This window comes from Mobula birostris, chromosome 6 (genome assembly GCF_030028105.1).
Source record: "Mobula birostris isolate sMobBir1 chromosome 6, sMobBir1.hap1, whole genome shotgun sequence".
NCBI classification, from domain to species: domain Eukaryota; kingdom Metazoa; phylum Chordata; class Chondrichthyes; order Myliobatiformes; family Myliobatidae; genus Mobula; species Mobula birostris.
The window spans coordinates 7,869,014-7,883,579 of NC_092375.1; the positions used below are offsets into that span (position 1 = coordinate 7,869,014).

Genomic DNA, 14,566 nt, shown 5'->3' on the forward strand with positions numbered 1-14,566 from the left:
TTGAGTGCTCGGCGGGGTGTGCTGATGCTTTTTTTGCTGGTGGGGGAGGGAATTGCTTTGCTGCTGCTATGTGTGGGGGTGCTTTGGGGTTCTAACATTTAACTGTAATTCATTCTTTGGGGCACTCCTCTGTTTTCGTGGATGGTTGCGAAGAAAAAGAATTTCAGGATGTATATTGTATACAATTCTCTGACATTAAATGTACCTTTGAATCTCTTGTCTGCATTGAAATTATAGTCAGTGAAATTGAGCGATTTTGTTCACTTTACCCATAGCACTTAATGTATGCTCGTTACATAAACATAAAAACGATTTGCCAACCTAATAACTGTCTTTCTCTTTGTTTTTAACAGCCTCTCTCTGTTTTCCTCCTTTTTTTCCACCAATTCCCTTTTTTAAGAACAGTCTCACTTTGTGAAATGTTCTCAACATTAGAATTCTTTAAAAATAACACTAAATCTAATGGAGGTCACGGTAGACTACCTGAACACTGGAGCAAAGTGAGAAGACTATTCTGCCTCTTTAGTCACTTCCCCTAAGCCACTGGGTCGGCCTCAGAGTATATCTCTGTAGTGAAACAGATAAACGACCATTTCTGGTTTAAGTTCCTGAAAGTGTTGGAGCAGACGGAGATTCTAGAACGGATGCATCCACCTCATTTAAGTGATCCTCATCATAAGTTTGGGAATTCAGTAGGACAAAGAGTTTCAGCATGATTTTTATACAGTTTTCTACATGCTTCACATTACTTTACATAATCTCCCAGCTGTGTGCACAGGCAAGGTCACCACATGGATTGTGTTTCTCTTAGGTGACATTGTTCAACACCTTGATGCCCCTGATAGGTTTGACTGATGATCTTGGCGTGCATAAAAGCATGACTGATGAGTCTGGAGCCCTCTAGCAGCAAACCATGTAGAATGGTGAGTGTGTCCCTTTCAAGCCAGTAAGGTCTGAGTTCATGAGCTCCTTTTGGATCAGCTGGCCATCCATGCTTAGAGTATTGCATGACCTTGCTGCAGATTTGGTCCTTTCTCAACGGCACGAATTTCATCCAGTTTACTCTGTGATGCAGGAAAGCTTTCACGTCTCTGAGCTAAGAAGATTTTGTCATCTTCCAAGAGGGCGCAGTCAACTTTCATCCACTCACTTCTGCATGGCATCCTTGTCGGAGTGTTTGGTGTTGTGAAAGATTTGCCGGGGACATGTTCAATGTCATAACTGTATCGCATAAGCCTCATTCTTTGCAGAAGCTGAGGAAAGTCATCCAAGTTAATTGAGCTGAGGAGGCTGACAAGTGGCTTGCGGTCTGTTTCAAGTAGGAATTTAGTGCTTGTCAGGTAGCAGCTGAAGTGTTCGTGAGCCCAGGTGAGAACTGGTGAATCCTTTTCGATTTGGGCATAACACTGTTCAGTGGAGGTCAGTGCTCTTAATGCATATTCCGCCAGTTTCCATACCCACTGCAGTATTGCATGAGCACTCCCCCTAGGCTAACTGGACTGGTCAAAGAGCACTGAGGCTGTCTACAAGAAGGGTCAGAGCTGTCTCTATTTCCTGAGGAGACTGAGGTCCTTTAACATCTGCCAGACGATGCTGAGGATGTTCTACGAGTCTGTGGTGGCCAGTGCAATCATGTTTGCTGTTGTGTGCTGGGGCAGCAGGCTGAGGGTAGCAGACACCAGCAGAATCAACAAACTCATTCGTAAGGCCAGTGATGTTGTGGGGATGGAACTGGACTCTCTGACGGTGGTGTCTGAAAAGAGGATGCTGTCTAAGTTGCATGCCATCTTAGACAATGTCTCCCATCCACTACATAATGTACTGGTTGGGCTCAGGAGTACATTCAGCCAGAGACTCATTCCACCGAGATGCAGCACAGAGCATCATAGGAAGTCATTCCTGCCTGTGGCCATCAAACTTTACAACTCCTCCCTTGGAGGATCTGACACCCTGAGCCAATAGGCTGGTCCTGGACTTATTTCATAATTTACTGGCATAATTTACATATTACTATTTAACTACTTATGGTTCTATTACTATTTATTATTTATGGTGCAACTGTAACGAAAACCAATTTCCCCCAGGATCAATAAAGTATGACTATGACTATGAAATGAAAAGGCATCTGCTGAGACCTTGGTTGCTTTGTTTGGATCAAAGAACACCAATGCTGGCAGAAAGATAAGTTCTGCTTTAAGTGATGAGAATGACTTCTCCTGTGGTGCATCCCAGGGCCAAATGTTTCTCTGAGAAAGGATGTCTCAGAGTGGCTATGTTTTCTACACCAAATCTGGAATGAACTTTCCCAGGTGGTTTACCATGTCAAGGAAACTGCAGATCTCTGGTACATTCGTACGTTGTTCCATGTTCCCAAATCCTGCAAGCCTGTCTGAATCCAGTTGTACTCACTCTGAGGACATTTGGTGGCCAAAGAACTTTACCTCCAACTTTGAAAATTCACATTTCTTTTTGCTTAGGGTGATTCCAGCCTGTTTCAGTTTCTTCAAGACAGCTTCCACTCTGTTGTCATGTTCCTTGCTTGAGCCTCCAAAGATGAGTATATCATCCATGTGGCAGACTACTCCTCCCAATCCATCCAAAACTTGATTCATCCTCATCTGAAAGAGTTGAACGGCTGATGAGATGCCAAAAGGGAGTCTCTTGAAGGCTTAATGTCCATATGGCATGATAAAGGTTGTGAGCTTCTGGGACTCAAGGATTTAAACGGATCTGCCAGAACCCTGAGTTTGCATCTCGTTTGGTGAAGAACTTTGCTGCACCCAGCATAGCCAATGTGTGCTCATCAGAGGGCAGAATAAACTTCTCCCACCTCACTGTGTTATTCAGTTTTGTTAGATGATCAACACAATTCCTCACTGTGGCATCTGGCTTGGGGACAGGAACAATCCCCGCACACCATCAACAGTTCCATTCACTCTAGTTAAGGTGTCAACTGCTCCATTCCCTCAAGTTTTGCTTTGACTTTGTTCATCAGCGGAACTGGTATACACCTCGCTGTGGTCAGAGAGTAGGGTCTCTCTCCTGGCCTCAGTTGGATAAAGCACTCATCTTTCAGTACCCCCTGGCTAGTGAACAATTCTGGGTATTTCTCCTTTCATTGAACATTGTTTAGCAAATCCAACCTTGCAATGAAGTTAAACTTCTTGATGACATGTTGTCCCAATAGTAGTGAGAAGATACTCTGAACAATTTAGACATCCTCTTTTAACTGTTTCTCATTTCTACAGATGGAAGTAATAACATTCTTTCTTTGTTGGGTTTAGTGTAATGCCTGTTTTCTTTTGTGAACAGATACTTGGGGATGACCCAGTGTCCATTTTGAACATCACTGCCTCATTTTGCAAATGAACCACAGTACACCAGCCTTGTCTATTTGAATATAGTGCCCCAAAGAAAGCTCTCTCTTTCTCTGAATCTTGGTCTTCTTTAACCTACTTAAAATTTTTTTTTGAGTGAAACAGGTTTTTATAATGGCCAAATCTAATGCATTGGAGACATTTTACTTCTTTTGCTAGATCCTTGACACATCTCCTGCAGTTGGACAATTTACCTGCTCTTTATTTTGCTTCTCTGTTTTGTTTGAGCTAAGCTCTGCTGTCACCTCTTTCTGTAGTTTTCTAACTGCAACTTGTTTGTACCCTTCTTTTCGTACACTTTTTACCTTTACCTCAGCATCATATCCGTTCCCAAGTTCTGCCTGCTGCTGATAAACATTGTCACTCTTCCCATCATAATAACTTTCTCTAGTGTGACATTTGCCTGCAACTGAAGTCTCTCTTCCAATTTGGTATCTAGTAGCCCGACAACAATCCTGTGTCCAAAGTTGCACACAAAATGTTACAGGAACCCAGGAGGCCAGGCAGCATCAGGTGTTGCTTTGGATTTCCATCATCTGCAGATTTTCTCGTGTCTGTCTCTAATGAGCTCATCTCCCAGATTTCCATACGAACAGCTGCCTGACAGGGCAGACAATGCTGTGATGAAGTCACTTACACTTTCATCTGGCTCCTGTTTTCCGGAGTTGAACTTTGCCCTTTGCCACTTCATTGTGAAATTTTCTCTGAAGTTTCCTGAAACATTTTATACTCCTTTTTTGGAGCATCTGTCAGTCCTAATCCATCCATGATGTCATATGCTTTGTCTCCCATGCAGTATATCAGCGTGCTTACTTGATGCTGTTCTGAAGTCAGAGTGGACTGCTTGCAATCCGAAATCTCTCAAAGTGTTTGAGCCATCTCTCAAGATCCCCTGATTTAGAGAAATCCAAAGCCTCGCAGAGCTTTATTAGGTAGGTAGACATAGGTACTGGAGATATTTGCTCCATTTACCTGATCTTCGTTACTTTAGTATTTTATTTTTATTTGGACTACAAAAGACTTCTTTTCTCTCCCTGAGAGTCTGATTGACTTCTCTGCTGTATCTGTGTCTCTGTGTACTTCCGCAGGCTAGTGGCCCACAGATTATTACACTTTCGGGGGTAGACTGAAGGAGTTGCCTAGCAACCCTGGCCAGATCTCAGTTTAACCTCGGTGCTTACAATTAGCAACTAGCATAAGCAGTTCAGGCCGACAAGTCCCTGGACACCTCCCACAGATATATGCGAATAACAACTGGCTTACTCATGGGGGTCTCCTATGGTCTGTAGTCCAAATTCATTGACAATCATCCACTTCTGACACCATGTTGTGACTGACATTGAGGGACAGTGCAGAGAGACACCCAGACAGCAACTGATCACTCCCATGGCAAACAGATGATGATCACAATTATCACCCAGGATACAGACCAAGGTGGTTCAGCCTTCCCATTCTCTCCACTTCGAGACTCAGCCAGCTCCATCATGGCAACAACCCTCCTCACCATTGAGCCGGCATCCATCACTAAAGACCCTCATCACCTGGGACATGCCCTCTTCTCGTTACTACCACCAAGGAGCAGATAGAGGAACCTGAAGACACACACAATGATTCAGGAACAGCTTCTTGCCCTCTGCCACCAGAATTCTGAATGGTTCATGAACAAATGAACACTACCTGATTATTCCTTTCCTTGCAATATTTATTTTGTAATTTGTAATAATTTTGTATTTTTGCACTGTACTGCTGCCTCAAAACAACAAATTTCACATCATCTATGTCAGTTGCAATAAACCTGATTCTAATTCTGATATCCACCACTCCAAAGAAAATCCTCTTTAAATCCAGTTGGTGCGCAATTTTCCCTACCTTTATTTCAATTTCTGATTGCTGCAGATCTTCCTGTTCACATGACCATTCTTTCTGAATCGTTTGAATATTCTCAACATTATTCTTCAATTTCTCCTGGAAAATAAAAAAAAAACAGAAGTATTTCAGTAGGCAAGTTTCTCTGAAGGAACTCAGAACGAAAGTTGGCACACTCTCATGTGATACTTTGACGAGGACATCGTTGAGACGAGGACAGCATGAATCACATCTTGGTAAGATGGCGGTGCACTCAGATGCAGCAGCTTCTATGGAGCCAACCAAAGGTGTTACTATCTTTTTTAGGCATATTTTTTACAGTCAGAAGTCCCTGCTGGACTTCAGGTACATAAGGTAATGCGGGTCTAGCCCATCAGCGAGTTGCTCATTGGTGGAGAACCTTAAGGAGCTGGACACGGTGCAGTTCGTGCTGTTGTCTGCATCAGAGAGACGTCAGAGTTAGTGTGTAAGGGGAGTGTACAGTCTAACAGTGAGTACTTGTCTTAGTCACTTGTCTTGTGACCAAAAGACCCTATTGGACATTGGTAATGTGGTACACTGAATGTCTGGTTCAATAATTTATTGGCGGGCAGCGGGGGAATGGGGCCTCAGATTAGGGCTCAAGCTGTGATATCGCCTGTCTGCGGCTGTCCAGGAGAGAGAGGCACAGAGGCGGTGGGGTGCAGCATCCATGTTGGCAGCATCAGTGCTGCCCCTAGTGTTCATTCAGCAGAAGACAAGCTGTATTGTGATCGAGTGCAGACTGTTGCAATGTTCATGGGCTCAGGGACTTGGACTATACGTTTTCTCTCATGGCTACATTTTACTGCTGTCTTATATGTGCAATATGTGCCTTGTGCCATTTACGACTGCTGGTATTGTATGCTGTACCTTCGTCCTGGAGTAATATTGTTTTGTTTTGCTGTATTCATGGGTATTCATGGATGGTTGAATGACAATTAAGCTTAAAATTAGCTTTCTTTATTAAAGCCACTAATCTGCATGCTGCTGGTGAAAAATCTAATGTTGATGAGAGTGACACAGGACTAAGTAGCCTTTAGATTTAAGGTGTGAAAACAACAACAGACAAGCAATATGGCTTACACCAGAAGTGAGCAGCAAATTAACGAAAATGGAACTGGACACTGACTCAGCTGTTTCAGTCATTCGACAAAATGAATGTGATCAGCATTTCAAAGAAACTAAACCGAAGCTTGTAGGTATCCAACAAAGGACTTACACTGGAGAAAAGGTAACTCCAGTGGGAATGGCATTTGTCGCAGTGAAATATAATAAACAACAAACCAAAGCTTGTATGTGGTAAAAACGAGGGGGCCAGCAATGTGGGGTAATGAGTGGCTGGGACCACCACCGTAAGACCATAACATACAGGAGCAGAATTAGGCCATTTGGCCCATTGATTCTGATCCACTGTGTCATCATGGCTGATTCAATTTTCCTCTCAGCCCCAGTCTCCTGCCTTCTCCCCGTATCCCTTCATCTCCTGAGCAATCAAGAATCTATCAACCTCTGCCTTAAATATACATAAAGACTTGGCCTCCACAGCTGCCTGTAGCAACGAATTCCACAGATTCACCACTCTCTGGCTAAAGAAATTCCTCCTCATCATTCGAAAAGGACACCCCTCTATTCTGAGGCTGTGTCCTTTGGTCTTAGGCTCTCTCACCATAGGAAACATCCTTTGCACATCCATTCCATCATGGCCTTTTACCATTCAATAGCTTTCAATGAGGTCATCCTTCATTCTTCTGAATTCCAGTGGATACAACCCCAGAGCCAACAAACACTCTTCGTATGACAAGCCATTCATTCCTGGAATCATTTTTGTGAACCTCCTTTGAACCCTCTCCAGTTTCAGCACATCCTTTCTATGATAGAGGGCCCAAAACTGCTCACAATACTTCAAGTGAGGCCTCACCAGTGCTTTGTGAAGTTTCAAATTTACATCCTTGCTTTTATATTCTTGTCCTCTTGAAACCAATGCTAACATTTGCCTTCCTCACCACAGATTCAACCTGCAAATTAACCTTTAGAGAATCCTGCACAAGGACTCCCTAGTCTCTTGGCACCTCAGTTTTTTTGTATGTTCTCTCCATTTAAGAAATAGTCAATCCTTTCATTTCTTCTACCAAATGCATGACCATACACACTTCCCGACAATATATTCCATCTGCCATTTCTTTGCCCATTCTCCTAATCTGTCCTTCTGTAGCCTCACTAATTCTTCAAAACTACATGCCCTTCCGTTTATCTTCATATCATCTGCACACTTTACAACAAAGCCATCAATTCTATCACCCAAATCATTAACATACAACGTAAAAAAATTAGTCCCAACACAGACCCCTGTGAAACACCACTGGTCACCAGCAGCCAGCCAGAAATGGCTCCCTTTATTCCCACTCTTTGGTTCCCACCAATCAGCCAGTGCTTTATCCATGCTAGAATCTTTCCAGTGATATCATGGGCCCGTAGCTTGTTAAGCTGCCTCATGTGTGGCACCTTGTCAAAGGCCTTGTGAAAATCCAAGTACACAACATTAATCGATTTTCCTTTGTCTATCCTGTTTGTTATTTCTTCAAATAATTCCAGTAGATTTGTCAAGCAGAATCTACCCTCGAGGAAACCATGCTGACTCTGACCTGTTTTATCATGTGCCTCTAAGTATCCTGAGACCTCACTCTTATTAATCGACTCCAACATCTTCCTAACCACTGAGATCAGACTAACAGGCCCATACTCTCCTTCCTTACGCCTCTCTCCCTTCTTGAAGAGTGGAGTGACATTTGCAATTAAAACTTGATTGGAGATCCATCCACCATTTGCATGCCACATCCCCTGCAATAGATTCAACTGAAAGTGACTGAAGAAAAGTACTTGATGATACCACAGCAGTGTTCAAGGATGGCACTGGAAAAATTAATATAAGAATCAACCAACTACCCTCGGCCACCACCATCCTCCTTCTTGCCAAACTGGCCCTCACCCCTCAACGATTTTTCCTTCAGCTCCTCCCACTTTCGTCAGACCCAAGTGGTAGCTATGTGCACCTGCATAGGCCCCAGCTAGGCCTACCTTTTCATTGGCTACTTAGAACAGTCCATGTTCCAAGCCCTTCTCGCCATTGCTCCACAACTCTTCCTCCACTACATTGACAACTGCATTGACGCTGCTTCATGTGCAAAGCTGAGCTCATCAATTTCATCAGCTACGCCTCCAACTCCCACCCTGCCCTTAACTTCTCTTGGTCCATTTCTGACATCTCCCTCTTCTTTCTCGATCTCTCTATCTCTATCTTTGGAGACAAACTGTCAACTGATATCTTTTATAAACTTACCAATTACCATGGCTAAATTCTTCTAAAATTGTCTCCTGAAAAATTGCTTTTCCCTTTTCACAGTTCCTTCATCCTAGGATGAGGCTTTTCTTTCCAGAACATCAGAGATGGAACCATTGATGCAGTCCTCACCCAAACATCATTTCCCAAACATCCACGCTCACCCTATCTTAACATAGAAACATAGACACATAGAGAATCTACAGCAAAATACAGGCCCTTCGGCCCACAAAGTTGTGCCAAACATATTCCTACCTTAGAAATTACTAGACTTAACCATAGCCCTCTATTTTTCTAAACTCCATGTACCTATCCAAAAGTCTCTTAAAAGACCCTATGGTATCCACCTCCACCACCGTCGCCAGCAGCCCATTCCATGCACTCACCACTCTCTGAGTAAAAAACTTATCCCTGACATCTCCTCTGTACCTACTGCCCAGCACCTTAAACCTGCGTCCTCTTGTGGCAACCATTTCAGCCCTGGGAAAAAGTATCTGACTATCTGCACGATCAATGCCTCTCATTATCTTATACACCTATCAGGTCACCTCTCATCCTCTGTCGCTCCAAGGAGAAAAGGCCGAGTTTACTCAACCTGTTTTCATAAGGCATGCTCCCCAATCCAGGCAACATCCTTGTAAATCTCCTCTGCACCCTTTCTATGGCTTCCACATCCTTCCTGTAGTGAGGCCACCAGAACTGAGCACAGTACTCCAAGTGGGGTCTGACCAGAGTCCTATATAGCTGCAACATTACCTCTTGGCTCCTAAATTCAATTCCACGATTAATGAAGGCCAATACACCATATGCCTTCTTAACCATGGAGTCAACCTGCACAGCTGCTTTGAGCATCCTATGGACTCAGACCCCAAGATCCCTCTGATCTTCCACACTGTCAAGAGTCTTACCATTAACACTATATCCTGCCATCATATTTGACCTACCAAAATGAACCACCTCACACTTATCTGGGTTGAACTCCATCTGCCACTTCTCAACCCAGTTTTGCATCCTATCAATATCCCACTGTAAACCCTGACAGCCCTCCACACTATTCACAACACCTCCAACCTTTGTGTCATCAGCAAACTTACTAACCCCTCCCTCCACTTTCTCATCCAGGTCATTTATAAAAATCACAAAGAGTAAGGGTCCCAGAACAGATCCCTGAGGCACTCCACTGGTCACCGACCTTTATGCAGAATATGACCTGTCCACAACCACTCTTTCCCTTCTGTGGGCAAGCCAGTTCTGGATCCACAAAGCAATATCCCCTTGGATCCCATGCCTCCTTATTTTCTCAATAAGCCTTGCATGGGGTATCTTATCGAATGCCTTGCTGAAATCCATATACACTACATCCACTGCTCTTCCTTCATCAATGTGTTTAGTCACATCCTCAAAAAATTCAATCAGGCTTGTAAGGCATGACTTGTCCTTGACAAAGCCATGCTGACTATTCCTAATCATATTTTATCTCTCCAAATATTCATAAATCCTGCCTCTCAGGATCTTCTCCATCAACTTAACAACCACTGAAGTAAGACTCACTGGTCTATAATTTCCTGGGCTATCTCTACTCCCTTTCTTGAATAAGGGAACAACATCCGCAACCCTACAATCCTCTGGAACCTCTCCCGTTCCCATTGATGATTCAAAGATCATCACCAGAGGCTCAACAAGCTCCTCCCTCACCTCCCACAGGAGCCTGGGGTACATCTCATCTGGTCCCGGCAACTTATCCAACTTGATGCTTTCCAAAAGCTCCAGCACATCCTCTTTCTTAATACCTACATGCTCAAGCTTTTCAGTCTGCTGTAAGTCATCACTACGATCACCAAGATCCTTTTCCGTAGTGAATACTGAAGTATTCATTAAATACCTCTGCTATTTCGTCCAGTTCCATATACACTTTCCCACTGTCACACTTGATAGGTCCTATTCTTTCACGTCTTATCCTCTTGCTCTTCACATACTTGTAGAATGCCTTGGGGTTTTCCTTAATCCTGCGCACCAAGGCCTTCTCATGGCCCCTTCTGACTCTCCTAATGTCCTTTTTAAGCTCCTTACTGTTAGCCATATAATCTTCTAGATCTCTAACATTACTTAGCTCTCTGAACCTTTTGTAAGCTTTTCTTTTCTTCTTGACTAGATTTATTACAGCCTTTGTACACCACTGTTCCTGTACCCTACCATAACTTCCCTGTCTCATTGGATCGTACCTGTGCAGAACTCCACACAAATAGCCCCTGAACATTTGCCACATTTCTTCCGTACTTTTCCCTGAGAACTTCTGTTCCCAATTTAAGCTTCCAATTTCCTGCATGATAGCCTCATAATTCCCCTTACTCCAATTAAACACTTTTCTGATCTAACTTGTCTGTTCCTTTCTCTCTCCAATGCTATCGCAAAGGAGATAGAATTATGATCACTATCTCCAAAATGCTCTCTCACTGAGAGATATGACACCTGACCAGGTTCATTTCCCCATACCAAAACAAGTACAGCCTCTCCTCTTGTAGGCTTATCTACATATTGTGTCAAGAAACCTTCCTGAACACACCTAACAAACTCCACCCCATTTAAACCTCTTGCTCTAGGGAGATGCCAATTGATATTTGAGAAATTAAAATCTCCCATCACGACAACTCTGCTATTATTACACCTTTCCAGGATCTGTTTCCCTATCTGCTCCTTGATATCCCTGTTACTATTGGGCAGCCTATAAAAAAACACCCCGTGAAGTTATTGACCCCTTCCTGTTCCTAACCTCCACCCACAGAGATTCCGTAGACAATCCCTCCATGGCGTCCACCTTTTCTGCAGCCGTGACACTATCTCTGATCAACAGTGCCACACCCCCACCTGTTTTGCCTCCCTCCCTGTCCTTTCTGAAACATCTAAAACCCGGCATTTGAAGTAACCATTCCTGTCCCTGAGCCATCCAAGACTCTGTAATGGCCACCACATCATAGCTCCAAGTACTGATCCACGCTTTAACTCATCCGCTTTGTTCACAATACCCCTTGCATTAAAATAGACACTTCTCAAACCATCCGTCTGAGTGCATCCATTCTCTATCACACCTACCTATACTCCCTCACAGACTGTCTCCAAGCTTTTTCAATTTGTGAGCCAACCGCCTCTTCCTCAGTCTCTTCAGTTTGGTTCCCACCCCCCAACAATTCTAGTTTAAACTCTCCCCAGTAGCCTTAGCAAACCTCCCGCCAGCATATTGGTCCCCCTGGGATTCAAGTGCAACCAGTCCTTTTTGTACAGGTCATGCCTGCCCCAGAAGAGGTCCTAATGATCCAGAAATCTGAATCCCTGTCCCCTGCCACGCATTTATCCTCCACCTCATTCTATTCCTATACTCACTGTCACGTGGCACAGGCAGTATTCCGGAGATTACTACCTTTGAGGTCCTGCTTCTCAACTTCCTTCCTAGCTCCCTGTAGTCTGTTTTCCTTTTCCTACCTATGTCATTGGTAACAATATGTACTATGACCTCTGGCTGTTCTCCCACCCACTGCAGGATATCTTGGACATGATCTGAAACATCCTGAACCCTGGCACCTGGGAGGCAAACTACCATCCGAGTTTCTTTCCTGCGTCCACAGAATCGCCTGTCTGACCCCCTAACTATAGAGTCCCCTATCACTACTGCCTTCCTCTTCCTTTCCCTACCCTTCTGAACCACAGAGCCGGACTCTGTTCCAGAGGCACAGCCACTATTGCTTCCCCCAGGAAGGCTGACCTCCCCCAACAGTACTCAAACTGGAGTACTTATTGTCAAGGGGTACAGCCACAGGGGTACTCTCCAGTACCTGACTCTTCCCCTTCCCCCTCCTGACTGTTACCCACTCATCTGTCTCCCGCGGCCCCGGTGTGACCACCTGCCTATAACTCCTTTCTATCACCTGCTCATTCTCTTTAACCAGACAAAGGTCATCAAGCTGCATCTCCAGTTCCCTAACGCGGTCCCTTAGGAGCTGCAGCTTGACACACCGGGTGGAGCTATGGCCGTCCAGGAGGCTGGGCGACTCCAGGACCTCCCACATCTGACACCGAGCACAGAAAACCACTCACTCACATACTACTTCCCTTCCACAATTAACACAGGTAGACCTACCTCGCCTCATTACCAGCTAAGCCCGTTGAGCCAAAGCCCTATCACTCTGCTACCCTCTCTCTCCGCTACCCGCTCTGAATGATGCCTGCTGGATATAGTGGTCTTCTTTTTAACCCTTCCTGCTCTACTGGCCGACGCCACGCGCCTGCACAGTCTTGCCTCTCTTTTACTCCGAGTAGTAAAATGCCTGCGTTCCCGCTGCCTAAACAGTGTAAGAGTTCCTCTTGTCCTTACCACCACCCCATGAGCCTCAAGGTCCAAAACATCATTCTCTGCAACTTCTGCAATCTCCAACGGGATCCTACTCTGCCCTCCCTCTGTGATTCCCTTCTCCATTAGTCCCGTCCCACTAACTTCCCTCCCAGCACTTATCCCTGCAAGCGGCCAACATGCTACAACTGCCCATTCACTTCCTCCCTCACCTCCATTCAAGGCACCAACTGTCCTGCCAGATGATGCAGCACTTCATCTGCAGGTCTACTGTGGCCGGTGCTCCTGAGGTGGCCTTGGTGAGACCTGTCGTAAATTGGGTGACCGCTTTGTCGAGCACCCCCACCCCATACACCAAAAGCAGAAAATACTGGTGGCTAAACATTTTAATTCGTGTTTTCCATTCATGTTCCATTATGTCAGTCCAACTCTTGTGCCACATTGAGGCCAACCTCAGGGACAACAAGCAACATCTTACATTCCATCTGGGTAGCCTCCAACCTGATGGCATAAACATAGATATCTCCATCCAGTAAATCTATACTTTCTATCCTCCTCCCCTCTTCTTCTTTTCCACACTCTGGTCCCTTACCTTTTCTCACCTACCAATTAACTACTCTTGGTGCCCCTCCTCCTTCTCTCTATCCTATGGTCCTTTCTCCTCTCCTATCAGATTCCTTCCTCTCCAGCCCTATACCTTTCCCTGGCTTCAACTATCACCTTCTATCTATTGTCCTTCCCTCCCCCTACCTTTATACTCAGGTGTCTTCCTCCTTCCTTTCCAGTCCGGTTTATTCATTTTCACAGATGCTGGCTGACCTGTGGATTTTCTCCAGCATTTGTGTGTACTGCTTTGGAAAACTCAAACATATTAAAGGTAAAATAGTGTTAAATGAAAATGCCACACCCAAGTTCTAGATAGATAGATAGACATACTTTATTGATCCCGAGGGAAATTGGGTTTAGTTACAGCTGCATCAACCTAGAACATAAATATAGCAATACAAAAACCACAATCAAGCAACAAAATGCAAACTATGCCAGATGGAAATAAGTCCAGGACAAGTCTATTGGCACAGGGTGTTTGACCCTCCACAGGAGGAGCTGCAAAGTCCGATGGCCACAGGCAGGAACAACCTCCCATGATACCCAGTGTTGCATCTCGGTGGAATATGGCCGGAGTCCAACAGCAAAAAGTTCAATATCCGGGCTACAAACACGTTCCTCGATCGTAATATGACCCGGATTGCACCATCTGTTGTTAACTAGAACAGCAAGCCCCCAACTCCTTTACGCTTACCCCTCTCAGTGCACTTCCAGTCAGCCCGAACGGTCTGGAAGCCCTCCATGGAAATGTTTTGGTCAGGTATGTCCTCGGGCAGCCACGTTTCAGTAAAGCACATAACACTGCACTCCCGAAATGTTCTCTGACTCCTGGCTAGCGCCATCAACTCGTCCATTTTATTACCCAGCGACCTCACATTGCCCGTAATGAGAGAGGGAAGACATGGCTTATAACTCCTCTTCTCCATAAGTCTCTGTTGTCTCAACCCGGTCCTCTTTCCTCGTCTTTTTGATCCCCCTCTGCATCCTCTGTGTGTTTTCCTCCTGATTTCAGCCAGG

General features: G+C 44.7%; 1 protein-coding gene across 1 annotated transcript in view; it reads right to left on the minus strand.

Moving 5' to 3' along the window:
* Nucleotides 1-14,566, minus strand: part of LOC140199719 (E3 ubiquitin/ISG15 ligase TRIM25-like) — a 50,275-nt gene that overhangs the window by 33,469 nt on the left and 2,240 nt on the right. Inside the window, exon 2 of the mRNA XM_072262198.1 lies at nt 5,247-5,342. Within this exon, the coding sequence (XP_072118299.1) occupies nt 5,247-5,342 (96 nt within the window). The remainder of the gene's footprint in view (nt 1-5,246; nt 5,343-14,566) is intronic.